At 37.4% G+C, this 18,219-nt stretch overlaps 1 protein-coding gene across 2 annotated transcripts in view; it reads right to left on the bottom strand.

The window, feature by feature from the left end:
• Positions 1-18,219, bottom strand: part of MKX (mohawk homeobox) — a 62,919-nt gene that overhangs the window by 38,572 nt on the left and 6,128 nt on the right. For both annotated transcript variants that reach the window (XM_053923401.2, XM_045195558.2), the window contains exons 4-5: positions 12,022-12,175; positions 11,297-11,632 (exon numbers count right to left, since the gene is read on the bottom strand). In XM_053923401.2, the coding sequence (XP_053779376.1) occupies positions 11,297-11,632; positions 12,022-12,175 (490 nt within the window). The remainder of the gene's footprint in view (positions 1-11,296; positions 11,633-12,021; positions 12,176-18,219) is intronic.

Here is an 18,219-nt window from a genome sequence, read left to right as displayed (position 1 = left end):
GGCTCAATCGGAGGGACTAGCAGTTCTAATTTTAAATATACAGGCAACGATCTGAAAACCCAAAGAGCAAACTGTTTCTTGGAAATCACACTTTATGAACAGTTGTCTCTGACCACCTTTCAGTGGTGTCAAAAGTTTCATTTTCATTTGCGTTTTTTCATTTTAATGTTATATTACCAAAATATTCCTCTTAAAATTACTATTTGAAGAAATTTTATTCTCTTTATTTAAATGAAACCTGATCAAAGGCAAAATTGCCTTTGTGTCCAGTATCCCTATATATATATGTATATAATGGTACCAAAATGGGAACATATTCTTTCCGCCAAAAAAGTCCATCTTGGTCATTGTAACAAAGATATTCCAAAGCACTGAAGTCAGTGGGCAAGAGCCTTTCTTTTTTTTAATCCTCATCTGAGTACATGCCTATTCATTTGAAAGAGAAAGAGAGGGGAAAGGAGAAGCGGGGAGAGAAATATTGATGTGAGAAAGAAGCATCGACTGGCCACCCCAAACACATCCCAACTGGGATGAATGGCAACCCAGTCATGTGTCCTGACGGGAACTGACCCCACAACCTTTCGGTTCACTGGATGTTCTCCAACCAACTGAGCCACACCAGCCAAGGCTAGAGGCTATTGTTAACCGGACTGCAATCCAGTGACTGTGGAAGATGCGGCGTGCACTTCAGAGCACCTTGGCCATGGTGCCATCGTTAAGGTGTTAACCAGATCTGTGAGATAGTCAAGTCTAAACTATAAGTTAGTTTTTCCTTGGTACATTTAGTGAAGTGCCTCACCTGCAGAAATATTAACAGTGATTTTGACATCGAAACACCTTAGTGTTTCCTGCCCTGTAATGTCCTTACTGGGCATGAAAAATGGTTCATGACTGGCTTTTCTGACTGGGCAGACTCAAAATTGTTAGAAGTCAACGAGTGATGTTGTTGCTTTAAACTGAGACTAATCTATCTTCTCAATACGCTTTCCAATTGGGTTGTTATATCTCCAGTATGTGCACAAGGCAGAGGAAAGATACCACTGGTCATTTTCAAAAGCTACTTTGTTTTCCCAGCTGTGTTCCATTTCTATTACTATTACTACCACTAAGCGACCTAATACACACACACACACCCACCCCACGGGAGTATTAACTGTCTGGGAGCTTCTGCAACCATTCCCGTTTCCCTCGGGTGCGGGATGCCTGTTTCAGCCGACAGTCTATCAACACGTGCAAAGACCCTCCTACTGCAGCCATTAAAAGAGGGACTTTTTAAAACATGTACACACACCTAGACTAAACTCTCAAAAGTTCAACACTGAGGATTTAAGTATTTTTTAAGTAAAAGTCAGTTAAACACCTGAAATTACCAAAAGCAACCAGGCTTCCTGTACCCGGGTTCAGGACCACATCTGAGCGCAAGCCAGCCGAGCACTCAGATCCCAAAACCCAACCATGATGATGCCTAGTGAGGAGCCCAAAGCAACTTCCTAATCTGCAAACTGAAGGACTGAAATAGAGGATCCTTTACAATCCACTGCTGGGCTTATGAAATCCTTGGCTATTGCCCTTTTTAGTACAACAAAAACGAGAGAAATTGGAAAACAAAGCTGTCAAAGAAGAAAGGGAGAAAAGGGTCATTATGTAGCTACTATTTAAACATGTTCTGCTTCCTCTAACCTGAAAACAAACAAAAAACAAAAACCAAAACCAAAAAATCAAGTCTTGTGAAAGAACTTGGGCAAAGTAAACAAAATTATTATTATATGCCTTTCCCCAAACACAATATAAATTACATAATTTCTAATAGAAAACGAGCAAACAAACTCTCCAAACTGAAAAGTACCAAAATCCTGAACTGGAAGAAAACACATATTTAAGTAAAAATTTTGTTATAGCAACAAGACAAATTTTGACACAGAAAAGTGCCCGTTTAACTTTAGAAACCAACTAGGGAGGCAGAAGGGAAAAACTAACTGTGGCGAACCCAAAAAGAAAGAAAGGAAAGGAAACACTTCCACATTCATTAACCAGCATACCTTGTTATTTTCATAGAAAGTAAAACCTTTCTAGTACCAGACTGGAGGGGTGTCAACAGATCTTATTTGGTCTTGTCAGTGTGTAAAGAGTTTACAAACCTGACTAAATTTAGAATTAGGGGGAGTTATGCACTTATATTCCTTATACATAGGACAAAGGGGAAAAAGGCCCTTTTATGCCAACTTTGAGTTTGGCCCGAATTTTTATGACTTATTTAGAAGCCCTAGGGAATGAAAAAAGTCTCTCAATGGAAATACTGACACAGCCTTAAACATAGTGACATGAACAAGCACTTCTATGAAATTGCAGCAGGACACGACTGACTGCTGTAGCAAGTTTGAAAGGCAGAGTGTCAGGAAATCAATTACAATTGATGGAATGCCAGCACCCAGTAATGCCAAAATATTGCAAATGCCCTGCAGAATCAAAATTTCGTATTGATAAACTTGTGTTTTACAGGAAAATATGTAAAATGTATGGGATCTTTACTTTCATATGAGTAGGAGAAAGAAAATGTAAAATTTCTGCATAGGCTGTCTCCAGTTCTATCATAGGATTAAAAATAATCACTCTGAAAAAGTCACAGCTGTCAACTCTGCCAACTCTGAGGGTGAATACAGCAGAAGGGTTTAAATCAGTGGGTCCAAATCTGTGCTTCATTTCCTCGGTCTCACCGACAGGGTTGTGTACCAGACATCCACAAAGAGTATCATCAGTGAAGTCAAAGTCACTAAGGCTCCACTGATTTTTGTCTTATGCTATACTTTTTATTCTTTGGTGGATTGGATCACCCTTATGTTTTCTTGCAAGTCACTCTTTTTCTTAACAATCTGTTTAGTTTCATTTTATATCTTCTAATTTTTTCTTTTTAATCTCTTAAACATTTTAAGATTTCAAGCTTCATTTTGTTTAATTTTCTTCCTCTGGTTTTAACCTCTTGTATTTGCCTTTTTTTTTTTTTTTTGACTCACTTAGAGTTATTTAGGACCATTTCCTTTCTCTTACCGTGTTTGCAGAGATCAACATACACATTAAAATGTCTTCTATGACTTAAGAGACAGACTCATGAAAACACTAGCTCATTCATTTAAGAGACAGTTAGGGAGCAAATATGTAAAAGATACTGTACTAAGGTAAGGGATCCGGGGACTATAAAACTGAATAAATCACCATTTCAGGGCTTCAACAAACGTTTAATATGTACAAGGCAGTGAGAATCAGCACAAGAGAGGAGATACAACTGCATTTCAGAAAACTGTCTACATTCACACAAATATAAAGTCAGCGTTATATCATTTTCAGGGGCCGCACGGAGGAAATACAACATAAAAGGCCGCTCAATGTCAGGATTAAACACAACCCGAAAAATGTGTACATTTTGTTAACTGAGCTGCCGTATTCTTTCAAATTGTTTGTAAGTCATGTTGCTGAATGGGACTGTGAGTCTCAGCATCTACAATCAGGCTTTGGCAGGCTCTCACCCGATACCAGAAAACAGAGAAGATAAATGAGACGCTAGCCCCTGAAGGAGTCAGCACCTGCTCATGCCAACATTTGTTCTCCTTTTTATTTTTGTTTGCAGTTAATCTCTCCGTTTGTAACAGCAGGTGGAACACAGAAAAATTTCACTTAAATTTTGCAAATAAATCCATAAAAATATTTAATTTTCAAAAAATCAAGCTAATTTTAATTTCAGAACTAATCCATATGTATGTATGTGTTTCCCCACCAACACCATTGACATTTAAAAATCTCCAGTGTTTAGAACAATGCTTAAATGTTTATAATTCTATAGTAACCCCATGTTTATTCAAAGGTCAGAATTTCTAGAAATCTCATCTAAAACATTACTGCTTTGAAATAAGTAATTAGAAAAATCCCTTTAAAAAAAAGATTTTATTCATTTATTTTTAGACAGAGGGGAAGGGTGGGAAAAAGAGAGGGAGAGAAACATTAATGTGCAGTTGCCACTCACATGCCCCCTACTGGGGACCTGGCCTCCAACCCAGGCATGTGCCCTGACTGGGAATCGAACCAGCCACTCCCTGGTTCGCAGGTTGGAGCTTTATCCACTGAGCCACACCAGCCAGGAGAACAGATCCCTTTTTAAAAGGCTATCAGAAAGTCACCATTTTTTATTCAAAGGAGTTGTTAGCCAAGAATAATGTTTCAAAATGGTATTTAGCCTTTGTCATTCTCCCAAATTTTGTTCTACTTCCTAGTTCCTCTTTCCTCAATAACCAAAATGCTTCATTCTCTCATTTTGCTCCAAATGTGGCAGGTCATCCAAATGGACTCTACCTCCCAAAGTGTTCCATGTATCAAATAAATGACCTTTCTTCTCTCAATCAAAATCTCCCTTTCTTCAGGGATATTCACTTCCATCAAGTAGAGGGGAAGCTAATCTGATTAATTCACATTTACAGAGAAAAGAATCCCATCTGCCTATATGTTTTTGCAACAACAGATGTAAAATATTAAGGGGGGTTTTAGACAGTTTAACAAGAAGAAGTTTAAACATTCAGTCTTGCAGGAGCAGGTTATATATGAATTACACGTGGACTTTCAGTAAAGATGGCAGTGTAGGCAGACATGGCTCACCTCTTCACACAACCACATCAAAATTACAACTGAAATGTAGAACAACCATCACTCAGAACCATCAGAAATCAAATTGAATGGAAGTCTGAAAGCCACAGAATTAACCACATCCATCCAGACTGTTCGGAGGGGCGCAGACGTGGAACAGGCTGGTCCCTCACCCACGTGTGGTGGATAAAAATTTGGGAGGGATTACTTGGGAGAAAGGAGTCCCAGACCCACACCAGGCTCCCCAGCTCAGGGTTCCAGTGCCAGGAAGATAAGTCCCCACAACTTCTGGCTGTAAAAACCAGCAGGGATTGAATGAGTGGAAGAAACTTCTGGAGCCCCAAGCAGTTCCTTTTAAAGAACCCACACATGGACTCACCTAATCAGACTCGCCTACTCAGACTCACCTCATCTGAGCTCCAGCACTGGGGTAGCAGCTTGAAAGGCACCCATAGTATACAGGGAGAAAATGAAGTGTCTGGCATCTAGGTGAGCAGAGGTCTTTTCCCTTTTCTAAACCCTCCCTCCACAGAACCACAGAGCTGGCAGGCGGGAGCCATATCTGGCTATCAATCACATCCATCAACCTGGCTAACACTGTGTGACCTGCCTTGGAGATGCCCAGAGACTCAGGCCTACCCAAGATAGTTTTCCATATGAATGGCTGGTCTTGGCTCATGCTTCACAACTTCCTAAATCCTCTCAAAAAAGCAACAGCTGGTCTCAGTGAGCCCCAGGCCTACCACTAGCAGCAGCCAGCCTAGATTCACAGCTTGGCTCTGCCTGGGAAACTCCCAACCCACCACAAGTAGCAGTCATCTCAGATTGCTTTATAACTCAGGCAGGGTGGCACTGGGCAGGACATAGGTGGGTGCTGACCTTGGCCTGAACCATCTTCCCAGGGCCACTGCACCCAGTGGGCAGCTACAGACCACGTCGGAGCACCACCACCCTGCCCCTGCACAGCTGATCCTCCGCGGAGGGTGGAGGTTGGTGATCAGTGCTCACTGTCAGTCCTTGCAGCTGACTGGTCTGGGTAAATCCCTCCCATTGACCTGCCAACAGCAACCAAGGTTCAACTACAAGAGGAAGGTGTACTCAGCCCATATGAAGGGCACACCTCAAGCACCCAGCTTTGGTGATAGGGGAGGCTGTGTCACTGGACCCTACAGGACACCTACTGCATCGGGCCACATTACCAAGACATGGAGTCAAAGCAGCTCTACCTAATACACAAAAACAAACAGGGAGGCTGACAAAAATGATGAGATAAAGCAACATGACCCAAATGGAAGAATAGATCAAAACTCCAAAAAAAGAGCTAAATGAAATGAAGGAGATAAGCAACCTATCAGATGCAGAGTTCAAAACAGAGGCTATAAGGATGCTCAAGGAACTTAGTGAGGACCTCAACACCATAAAAAAGATCCAGTCAAAAATGAAGAATACACTAATTGAAATAAATAACAATTTACAGGGAAACAACAGTAGAGTGGATGAAGCCAAGAATCAAATCAATGATATGGAATCACAACTAATCAGAACAAGAAGAAGAAAAAAGAATCCAAAACAGTAAGGATAGTATAAGCAGCCTCTGGGACAACTTCAATAGGTCCAGCATTTGCAACACAGGCATGACAGAAGGAGAAGAGAAAGAGCAAGAAATTGGAAATCTATTTGAAAAAAATAATGAAAGAAAACTTCCCTAATTTGGTGAAGACATGCAAGTCCAGGAAGCACAGAGAGTCCCAAACAAGATGGATGCAAAGAGGCCCACTCCAGGACATAATTAAAATGCCAAAAGTTAAATATAAAGAGAATCTTAAAAGCAGTGAGAGAAAAGAAGTTAGTTACCTACAGGGGAGTTCCCATAAGACTTCCAGTTGATTTCTCAAAAGAAACCTTGCAGGCTAGAAGGGATTTGCAAGAAATATTCAAAGTCACGAAAAGTAGTGACCTACAGCCAAGATTTGTCTACCTAGCAAAAATATCATTTAGAATCAATCAGACAAAGAGCTTCCCAAATAAGAGAAAAACTAAAGGAGTTCATCATCACTAAACCATTATTGTATGAAATGTTAAAGGGACTTATTTAAGAAGAAGAAGATCAAAACTATGAACAATAAAATGGCAAAATAATACAACTCTATCAACAATTGAATCTTAAAAACAAACTAAGCAAACAAGAAGAACAGAGACAGAATCATGGATACAGAAGGCATTTTGCTGGTTACCAGATGAGAGGGGGAGGGGAAGAATGGGTGAAGAGGTGAGGGAATTAAGAAGTACAAACAGGTAGTTACAGAACAGTTGTGGGGATGTAAAATACATTATAGGAAATGGAGTAGCCAGTGACCCCAGCCATGACCCATGGATATGAACAATGGTGTAGGAATTGCCTGAGGGAATGGAGGATGCTGGATGGAGTGGGAGGCAAAGGGGGAAAAATCGGGACAACCGTAGTAGCATAATCAATAAAATACATTAAAGAGAATTACATGCTGGCAGATTAGTGGGGTTCAAAATGTACTAGCTACTTAAAAGTCGATCATTTGTGAGCTGCAAAAAAGAAGGAACATGACAGGGATTTGTCTTCAAACCAAGTAAAAGAAGAGGGGAAGTCCACACATCTAATATTAAGACTTGCCTGAGCCCTGGCCAGGTAGTTTAGTTTGGAGGATCCTGATACACCAAGATTGTGGGTTCAATTCCCAGTCAGGGCACACACAAAAATCAACCAATGAATGCATAAATAAATGGAACAACACATAAATGTTCCCCTCTCTCTCTCTCTCTCTCAAATTAATAAACAAAAAAAAAGACATGCCTTAGTTTCTCTATCAGTACACTTCTTAGAAATGTCTCCTCTCTCCTTCAGCAAAGAAATAAATTTAATAGGCTTGTGTTTGAAGGCAAATCAAACTCTAATCCAAGTTAGGAAAGGCTCCACTGAAGACTTTGTAACGTGGCACCGGGGGCAGATGGCTCCTTCGTGGATGGTCCCACGTGGAGACTACCGGCATTGATTCAACTGGAGTGGAGATGGATGGGATGGGTAGAGCCCTTATCCTGATGTCTGAGAGCAAACCCACCTAGGGGCTCGAGGCATAGAGGTCAGTTTGCAATAGGAATTCACTCTGTCAAATACCTGAAAACTACCATCTGTTAACCTAACATGATGAAAATGGATTATAATTTCAATTTAGATGAATTAATTCAACAAACAGCACTGACTAAATTTTCTTGAGTATTACTTAATTTTATTTAAAAGCAATGACCTTAACAATTTAGATCAATTATAGTGTTATAATTGCTGCTGTCAGATATGTTTTAACCAATATTTGTTGTTATATAAGTAACCAATATTTACTATGTTCCTCAAAAAAAAAAAAGCACAGTTTTCTTCTGCATGATGTGGGAGACTGCAGATTACAGAGAATATTTAATGCCTACAAAAAAATCAATGAAATCAATAAAAACATGTTTGTATCTACTTTATATCCGTCCAGGCTTCTCCCTGCTGGAATTTAACATGAACCAGTGAAGTGAAATTCAGTGATACCTTGTCCTCCCATACACCAATTCCTTTAAAATGCATTATGAAAGAATTACTGTTTTACAAAAACGGATGGAAAGCAGGTAAATTTCTTAGCATCAATAAACTAATAAATTGTATTTAAAGGCAATCGTTTCTTGGAAAAGAATTTAAAATTTGAAATCTTTGTAGTACTATAGAACTAGGAAGGGGAGTGATATTAATACCAGACTTAGAAGATTTCTATTTAGGTGAGGAAAGAAAGTAAAACCAGAAGGAATTGAAGGAATTCAGAGTACGTCTGTATGCCAGAGAAAACCATAGCAGTTGCTCAGAAAGCGCTTACTGAAATCCCCTGTTCCACTATTTACGCATGAGTGCTAACCGGCTACAGTTGTACCAGTGCTGTCACTCAGCTTTAGGAGACAGCCATTTATTGTTTTGCTCTGAAATTTAGCAGTCTTTCTTAATTCTCCATCCACAAAACCCCAAAATGTATTCTGTTCCTTTCAAGTTTATAAACACGCAGGAAAAACCAGAAGTTGACGTGTCTAGGCTGCTTTCTCATTGCTTGCACAACTAAAAACTAAGTTTTAATTTAAAAATAGAACTTGGCACATGAATAGTCCGTTGGAATGCTTTAATAAAAATAAATGGCCATGATATTTAACTGAGAAAAGCATCAACTATACAGGCCTGCTATTCCTGCTTTGATTGTTTTATTTTGTTACCTCTGAAAAAAGCACACATTTTAAGAAGACTCATTACACTGGCTAAATTTCACAGACATATGACCTTGCTTTTACCGAGCAACAGAAAGAAATTTATAAGAAAGTTTTAAAAATAATAGACCTTCAATTATCTCATCAAAATTAATTTTCATTGTTTCCAAATATCTTTTTTTTTGTTTTTGTCTACACACATTTGTATTGTCATAATTATATTCAGTGTTTCCACAATTTTGAATTGTTTTTCACTTAACATCACATTTCTCATGTTTCATAGTCAAAATAAAAATTTTGACTTCTATGCTATCTTAATCTAGTTTGGAATTTGGATAACATCCCATTTTTTAAAACTCAGATAATATACATGTGTGTGTATGTATTGACAGAGCGAAACATTGCTTTGTTGTCCCACTTATTTACGCACCCATTGGTTGATTCTTGTGTGCGCCCTGACCAAAGATCAAGCCCGCAACCTTGGTGCGCCAAGACAACACTAGCCAACTGAGCTACGTGGCCAGGACCAATATTTCCCATATTTTTATATGTTTCAGACAAAAAAATGTCTAAAGCATGAAAATGATTTCTTCAAAGTCTGAAATAAATCCAATGAGTCTATCAAGTCATGTGTTTTGGGACTTGGATTTACTAAAACAACCTTTATTTTTCCTTAATTAGGGGTGATTTAAAACTTTTCTCATTATGAGTTTATAATTTAATCTATGTGGATAATACCAATTCATTTTATCCACACATTTGTATACAGTACCTTGTCAATAATTACTCATAGTATTTCATCATAATTTAAAATATTTTTGTTTAGTACCAATATATTGATTGCTAGATCTTCTTTCCCATTTCCAACTTTACTTAGTGTTAATTTTTGCTTATTTCTTTTACTATTGCTTTCAGAGAGTCAACTCTTGATTTATTTATCTATTTTTAGCTTTGTATTTTATATTTTAAAAAATATTCTTCTTAATTACTTGTACTTGTATGACTTATTTTCCTTTCTCTGTAAATTAACATTCATAAAGCTCTAAATTACCTCCTAGTTCCTCTCTGGTCATATTAGTTAGATGTTACTATGTAGTTTTAAATTTTATTTTTATTAGCTAAATAGTCTTTTATTGCATCTTATACTTCTTCCTAGACCCAATCATTATTTACAAGACTATTTTTATAGTTAAGACTGTTTGAAGTTATTTTCATTGTTGGAATTGGAGACACAAACAAAAATGAGATTAAGTCTTTAAAAGTATATTGAGATTTTCCTCTGAATCCTCAGGGATAATGTATCTTGTACATTTTGTAGACACTTGATTTCTGACTAGATAATGTGAAGGTGATATTAAACAAACCAAATTTAAGTTCTTTTATAAAGCCCTATGGGTCACCTATCAGGCTTCCTGATATGCTAAGGACTAAATGTAGTAACATTTGTGTAGCATTTAGCACAGAGCCTAACATGTCACAACTACTCAATCAACGATGGTGGCAGTATGTGTAATAACTAAAGTTGAGTAGTAGCTAGCTACATTAGAATGTGTAATAATAACAGTGATAGTAGTCTCGTAGCAGTTATATCCTTCCAACCTGTTGTGCTAGCTCAGCTGCACTATTGATCTGGACAAGAATAAACTATCTGTGTGTTCTTAGTCTGGGTTTTCTTATTTATGACACAATGTGGCTGGACTGGATGCTTCTGAAGTTATCTTTATTTCTAACATTTCTAAACCTCATTTGTTGGCATTTTCAGGATATGGACACTATTTACACCAGATATAGGTCACACATGTTCTTTGTTCAGAAGCTATTGCTCAAACTCTCTTTATGATCAAAGCTCTTCGGGAACTGAGGTCAAGAGACAGCATTTTACCAAACTCACTGCTCCCTCTGACTGTTTTGGACAGGTAGTAATCGATTCATTATTTCTGAAATAAAAGTAAAATTTCCAAAGCAATTTAAGACAGACCTATTCCGTTCTATCACCAGAGTCTTGGCACCCATGCTAATTTGTGTTTATTTTCCACAATTATTCACAATAAAAGAATGTAAGAAAAAATATGGAATACAAAGAATTTCCACGCCTGATGATGGAATCCAGAACACTCCTCCATTAAAATATATTAATAAAGGCCAATATATGTATCATTGAGATTAAAAATTATTATTAAGAATGAAAGTTCTTATCATTTTTACTAAGAATGAAAAATTTCCATCATCTACTACATGTATCTCTGGTAACTAAAAACAAAACAAAGGCTTTAAAACCTAACTATGGGCAATATGTGAATAATCTGATGCATAAGGAATAGAAACTATGACTTGATACCTGTTGAAATAAATGCCTCTGCTTGCAGTTTGAATGGTTTTAAACAAGATATCAGAAAAAGCACAGACTTACCTGTGCGATAGACGAAGTTCCCTTCGGTTTCTGATGATGAAGGAGACACTAATTCTTCCTCGAATTCATTGGAACTAAAAGATCCCGAATGGTTCCTTTGCCTTGTCTTTCCCATCATGGCAGCATTTGTGACCATGACATGTCTCAGAGAGTCATTAAGGTAACGGTTCAATAAGCTGCTCTTGTATTTTGGGGGCGACACGTAGTCCTCATTGGCCTGTGACTCGGGCCTCACTCCAGCCTTTATGACCGAGCTCTCATTTTTAATCACAGGATGGTGAACCGGATTATTATAGCCCCCTTCATTCATGTGGCTTCTTGGAGGGTTTTCTCCATCTAAGGGGGAAGAATATCAGTAGGTAGGACTCCTATGTACTTTTCCCCAGCCACCCATCGGCTACATTTAATCATTAAAAATATATGTAAAGAAAGAATATTTTAAGTATATAAAACTATCTTTGATATTCAAGATTAATTTGGGGGCAAAGAAAAGCAGGAATCTATGTGATCTCTCCCTATGGTATTTTAATTTTAATGAATTTCACAGAAAATGTTATTCTGACACACAATAAATTATAAACAAGAGGAAACAGTCATCATTCTGGTGGTCATTTATAGTACCATAAAAGTGAAAAAAGAACCGTTATGGCACCATTATATTTTGTGGGATTGACCTTAAAAATAGCAGTTGAGGCAAAGCCAAGAAAGCAAAAATACGAACAAACCTTCGGAACACGAATCATCACTGCTTACGCTAAGCCGCTCAGCATTTCCTTGAACGTACTTGTTGTACAACTTTATCCTTAAAGCCCAGCTTAAATCTGGCTGTCGAACAGTATTCTTAAGTCGACGTCTTGCATTGGCAAACCAATTTGACACCTAAAAAAGTATTATTTTTCAATTAACAAGACAAAAAAATTATCCACCATACAATTACTTTCCCACACAGTACCTAAGCCTCTCTCAGTATCTCTCACCACTAAATATTCTCATGGCATAACAGTACTGGACACTCAATCCAATCATTCATTCATTCAAAAAACATGTTGAGTGCTTAGCACAGAGATTTGAGCACTTAGTGTATTTAGGGAACAAAAAAAATGAAGATGCCTTGCCATCAAATTTTCAGTCTAATAAGAGAGGTAGGAGAATATATAAACAAGTCTAATAGAGGAAAGGCTTAAGATGCATTAAAATAAAATTATACAGGACTCCAAAGGAAAGAAAGGATACTTTTACATGTGACTCAAGACTTCACGAGAAATTTAAGGTAGGCTTTGAAGGAAAACATCAGGTGTAATGGCTAGAAAAGTGTGTTCCCAATAAAGAGGACATGGGAACAAAGACAAGTCAAGTTCCAGAGACAGTATGGTGGGTAAGGAAGAGGGATGAGTTAAAGATGACTTTGAATCACCAAATCTGTGTCATTTAAAGAAAGAAAGTAGGATTGTTTAAGGATGAAATGATATGTTTGTTTGGGGGCATGTTTAGTTGGAAACACTTTCTAGCATATAGGTGAGATGTCAAGCAAGAAAATAAAATTGATAACTGACAATTAAGGAGAGAAAGAACAGATTTGGGTCAAATGCACAGAGGTGATAGCTGAAACTGTGAGAGGCAGAATGAAAAGAAGGTCAAGGACCAACGGAGACCTCTAGTTATTAATGATGTAAGAGTATAAAAGAGGAGCTGGCAAAACAACCAGAGATAGAGCAACCAGACGAGGGAGAAAAGTCGAGGGAGAAAAGCCCAAGTAACACCCAGCTTCACACTGAAAGACAAGTGCTACCAAAGAAACGAACACTGCAAAACAAAGGACAGTTGCTTCCATTGTTTTTTAATAAGATGCTACCGAATTTCTAGAGGCAAAAATGGTACTTGAGGTTTCTTTTCAAATACCAGGCTATCATCAGAACACATAAACGAAAAACCTGAGACACTGGTGTTTGCCTTTAAAAGAATAAAATGTGGAAAGAGAATTACATCTTTCTGCCAATCTGTTCCAGAACATGACCCCACATTACCATAGTGGTTTGTGTGGCAATGCTTGCACCAGAAGTTCCTTTCCCCCCACTTTTTTTAGATTTGTACTATAAATACACACATTTTGCATATTGCTCAAGCCCTAATTGTTGAATGGAACTGTGGTGATTCCTACTTAAAAAACAAAAACAGAGCTACAGTTGTTTTCCTCTTTGTCCCCATGGGTAAAGCATGGTATTTTTTCCCAGCTTACTTATATATACATACGCACAAAATGTATCCTATGCTTTAAATAGGTATTCAAATTACTGCCTTTGTGTCTTAAGCAATGATAAATTGTCCTCTTAAACTTATGTACAGTGAGGTAATATCTCACCAAGGCATTTCAGAAGTCTTAGTTTTCATCAACCTTTCTTCCTGCCAAGCTGGGCTGTTATTGCCATGATTCAGTCTGACTTCAAATTTTCAGTCTTTTCCCAGCTCTGTAGACAGGGAACTTCTGGAACCACTCATTCAACAAACATGTATCAAGATGCTCTTTTGCTTTAGCCATGGTGGTAAGTGCTAGGTGTAGATGTTGCATCCCATGCACACACAGAAGGACCAGCAGTGAAAAATTATAAAGGGAATTAACACTGTGATACATGGGTTATTGCTACGGAAGCACCAAGTGCCCGGTCCATTTCTTTGCTACATTTCTCTTTCTATTGTCCAAGTCATGGCCAAAGTATTTGTCCAAGTCCTCGTTACTACCAACTAAGAATTTTAGAACATTCTTTTTCTGAATTTCCATTCTGTCTAATTGAATGGATCTTAACAACCACCATCAAATTCAATTGTTGATGAACCATTATCATTTAATCACTTAACTTCTTCAAATCGACATGAACGTCCCATTATCCTGTTACTGTGGTGTAATGGAAAGAGACCTGGTTTCTTGTCCTGAATTTGTCAAAAACATGCTGTGGGAATTGAGATAAGTCACTCACTTTTCTGAACTTCAAACCTTTCATCCATAAAATGCGTGATTCCTAACATCTTTGTCAACTCTCAAAACTAAGATCTGTGAATACAGCCCACACTGTCCTACTACAGTGTCAATTCCCTTCAGAGCTGGTACCAACCCCCATCTGCTCCCGACCCCCACCCCCTCTAGCTCAGATACGTGCGTTTCTGCCCTTCTCTGTCCCTCTCGCACACAGACGACATGCTGCAACTTCCTCTAGGCTGGTGTCATATAGCTGCTAGAATCCAAGTCCAAAGCTTTTTGTTACTTTCTTTACTAAACATCATGTAATTCAGACAAACCTCAAATCTTAACTAACTTAACTAACCTTAAATTATAACACCACCACCACATAGTATAGGGTAAAAATTCTAATTCTTAAAAATCTCCTCATATTTTTATTAAAATGCAATGGTTTCCTACCTTCAAAAAGTGTTAATATACTATAATTTCAACATAGAAAAATGGGGGACCTTTCAATGCCATGGTAAAATGAACTAGCTTTTCATATGTAGGGGTCATATCCTTTTTTATGTTTTAATTTTTTTTAATTCTCACCTGAGGATATATTTTTATTACTCATTTTAGAGAGAGAAGAAGGAGAGAGAGAGAGAGAGAGAGAGGGAGATCCGTCGGTTGCCTCCGGCCGGAGCCCCAACAGGGATTACACTGCAACCCAGGCATGGGCCCTAATCAGGAATCAAAAGCGGCACATTTCGGTACCCAGGACAATGCTCCAATCAACGGAGCCACCAGGCCAAGGCCTTTTTCATGTTTTATATGCCCATAGTTTATTAATTATACAGGGTCCGGCAGAAGCAAGACCTGCTTGAGAGTGGTTGGTAGGGTAACAATATGGGTGCATAATTTATAGTTTTATTTGAACATTTCACCTAAAATTTCATATGGTGTGCTTGAGTGTGATATTGTTATGTTACAGAATTACATGCTTATGATTTTGTAATAAAAGATTCTGTAATAGAAAGGGGCATTATTTGGGCTAGACCCTTGTATATTAAGAGATTTTCCAGAAAGGCTTTCTGATGTCAAATATAGGCTATTTCTAAACTGATTTTGTAAGTTTGATGAGCACCCAATCTGCTAATATATTTACTCTGCCAGTATTTTATTACCAGACATTTACAGTACAGTCAAAGGGCTGGATACAATCTGAGACTTTAATATCCACTTGCATTACGTTGTGCAAACAGCAGACGAATAGGTTAACAAATCTGCATAAATATTATTTTGCCATTTTTTTTCCTGATGAATTAGGCAAACTCCATCTGTTTCACTGAAAAAAAAAATCAGTTCAAGTTTTCTACCTTTAACTTACAAGGGGTTCCCTCGGGTTATTATTCAAATTCTCCTTTAGGTCTATTTTACATGAAACAGGCATCTTTGGCAGGGGGAGGTTCTGAAGGAACAGTATTTAAATGTCAAACTCAGAGCTTAAAAAACACTTTTTTATAGTGAATGCTTAGAGAACCAAATATCTAGATGCTGGAAGAGAAAATGAAGTAATTTTCATCCTACTCTAACTGAGGTGTTTATATCCATCATATTGACCGAGGAATCATTACAGTAAACCCAGGGGATATGCTGGCATCTGTCCACCTGTGAACATGCAGAATTAACAAAGTGACTCTGGGTCACTCAACTGAAATACTAAGCACTTCATTTCCACACCATGTCATATAACACTTGGAATAATGTAGAAGGACCTTTCTGAGACTTTGTTGAATATTTAACAGTTATAATCCTTGCAGTTAATAACTACATACATATCTTTGCAGAAGCACTCACACCAAGCGAAACTAAAACTATGTCAATATAGGAGGCAAAATCTTGCAACACAGCAGTTTTAACCACATGGTGCATGGACATATCCCAGACATTTGAAAGTTCTGCTATAAGAGGGGGAAGCATTAATATCCTATCATTAAACTGTAATCTCAAATAGCGCTTGCCCTGCGCTGTAAATTGTGATTATGAAAGATATCATCCTAAGGAGACATTTCACTCTTATAATGCAGAAAAAATATATTTTAAAGTATAAGAAATAAACAATAGAAAGTATTAAAACCAGATAGATACAGCCTCATCTGCCCTTTTAAAAACTCTTTAAAGGCAATGATTCTTTGGTAAGATTCATTTCTTACAATAATACAGAACCTTAATTGTATACTAGTTTATATTATTCTACAATAAAGCTATTTATATTTTGCGGGTACAGAGTATATTTTTATATTTCAACAGTGGTCAGCAATAGCAACCAAGTGCAATGCAAAATTTTGATTGATTAGAATTAAAACACACACATACACACACAAACCATCTCATTAATAATTTTATAAAAATGCTTGTATCTCACTAGGAAGTAAGATGCCAGATTAATAATGCAAATGAGAGTCAAACATAATTACAGCACAATAAGCCAAGTCTAGTGTGTAGTGAAAGTTGCCAAGTCTAGAAAGTTTTGTAAATAATTCTTTCTGCTTCATTTTTCAGGCACAAATAAAAATAGGTGCCTATTAATGTCCTTAGAGCTTCTCTTTATTAGAAAAAGCAACTTTTATGGTCCTAAAGATATTCTGTCCATTAAAGTTTCAGCTTTTTGTTTCTGGGTTTAATGGAGATTGCTGACCAGGTTTTAGATCCCTCCTTATTAATTTAAGAGTAACAAAATAAGGCAAAAATATTTATATGAAAAGCTTGACAGTTTTACTTATAACCAAAAGGAAAAGGTTAAGTACAAAAGAAATTATCAAACTATAAGCTAGTTTTGTATTAAGGAATGAAAGTTATGCTAATACCTTATTAATATAAATCATGAGAAACAGAGATAGGTGTTGCAATAAACAAGAAAAAGGAATTTGAAGCCAGGAATGAAGGGAACAGTCCATGTTTGTCTACAGACATGGAAATAGGGCATATTTCCAGATATATTAAAAATAATAAGGTTAGTTATACTCTTGCTTGTTCTGTAAAACCATCATATAACATTAAAAATAAAGAGTTGCACCCTGGCTGGTATAGCTCAGTAGATTGAGCACAGGCCTGTGAACCAAAGGGTTGCCTGTTCGATTCCCAGGCAGGGCACATGCCTGGGTTGTGATTCAGGTCCCCAGATAAGGGCACTTGAGAGGCAACCACGCATTGATGTTTCTCTCCCTCTCTTTCTCCTTCCCTCCCCTCTCTCTAAAAATAAATAAATAAAATCTTTCAAAAAAAAGATAAAGAGTTGCCCTCTGTGTATTCCTTACAGTAGGGTGGATTTAAAAACTTTCTTAATCAGATTTCAAGACATTCTTTAGCTTTCTCAAAGGTGTTTTGGAAATCCATATGGTGATTATAGTGGTATTCCCTCACTAGAACCTATTTAACCTATAAACATGTAGGGCCACTTTACTACATGGAAAGCACTGTGGTGGGGTGGCATATGGTATGAGAATGAATAGGACATGATCACTCTTCTCAAGAAGCCTGACTCCACAGGAGAAATTTACTTAGTGGGAGAACCTGACTCATTAAGTAGGGGCCTAATTTGCAGGGATCAAAAGCTTTATTCAGATCACAGCTTTGTTTGTTTTTTTTCCTCAGTAGTGTAAAGTATTTACATAATTTATTTGGTTTCCCATAGGGTTAGAATTTGATTTGGCCATTAATGTATGTCTAACTTTTATAAACCCCTCCTATATATAAACATATAGGTAGGTAGATATGAGTGTGTATACACATTTTTTCTTACACAGATACCCCTTACGCCTAACTGAAAAACTGAACCTAAACTGGATTATATATAAGGTCCCCTGATTGTAACACAGATTTTGATTTTTTCATTTATTTTAAAGTTCCAGAAATCAGCTTCATATACTGTAACATTTAATAATTGTTAAGCAAGTATCACTTATTATTAAGAATAACTACCATT

This window comes from Desmodus rotundus, chromosome 4 (genome assembly GCF_022682495.2).
Source record: "Desmodus rotundus isolate HL8 chromosome 4, HLdesRot8A.1, whole genome shotgun sequence".
Lineage (NCBI taxonomy): Eukaryota > Metazoa > Chordata > Mammalia > Chiroptera > Phyllostomidae > Desmodus > Desmodus rotundus.
Note: the sequence above shows the minus strand (reverse complement) of the source record. Positions and strands in the feature narration are given on the sequence as shown.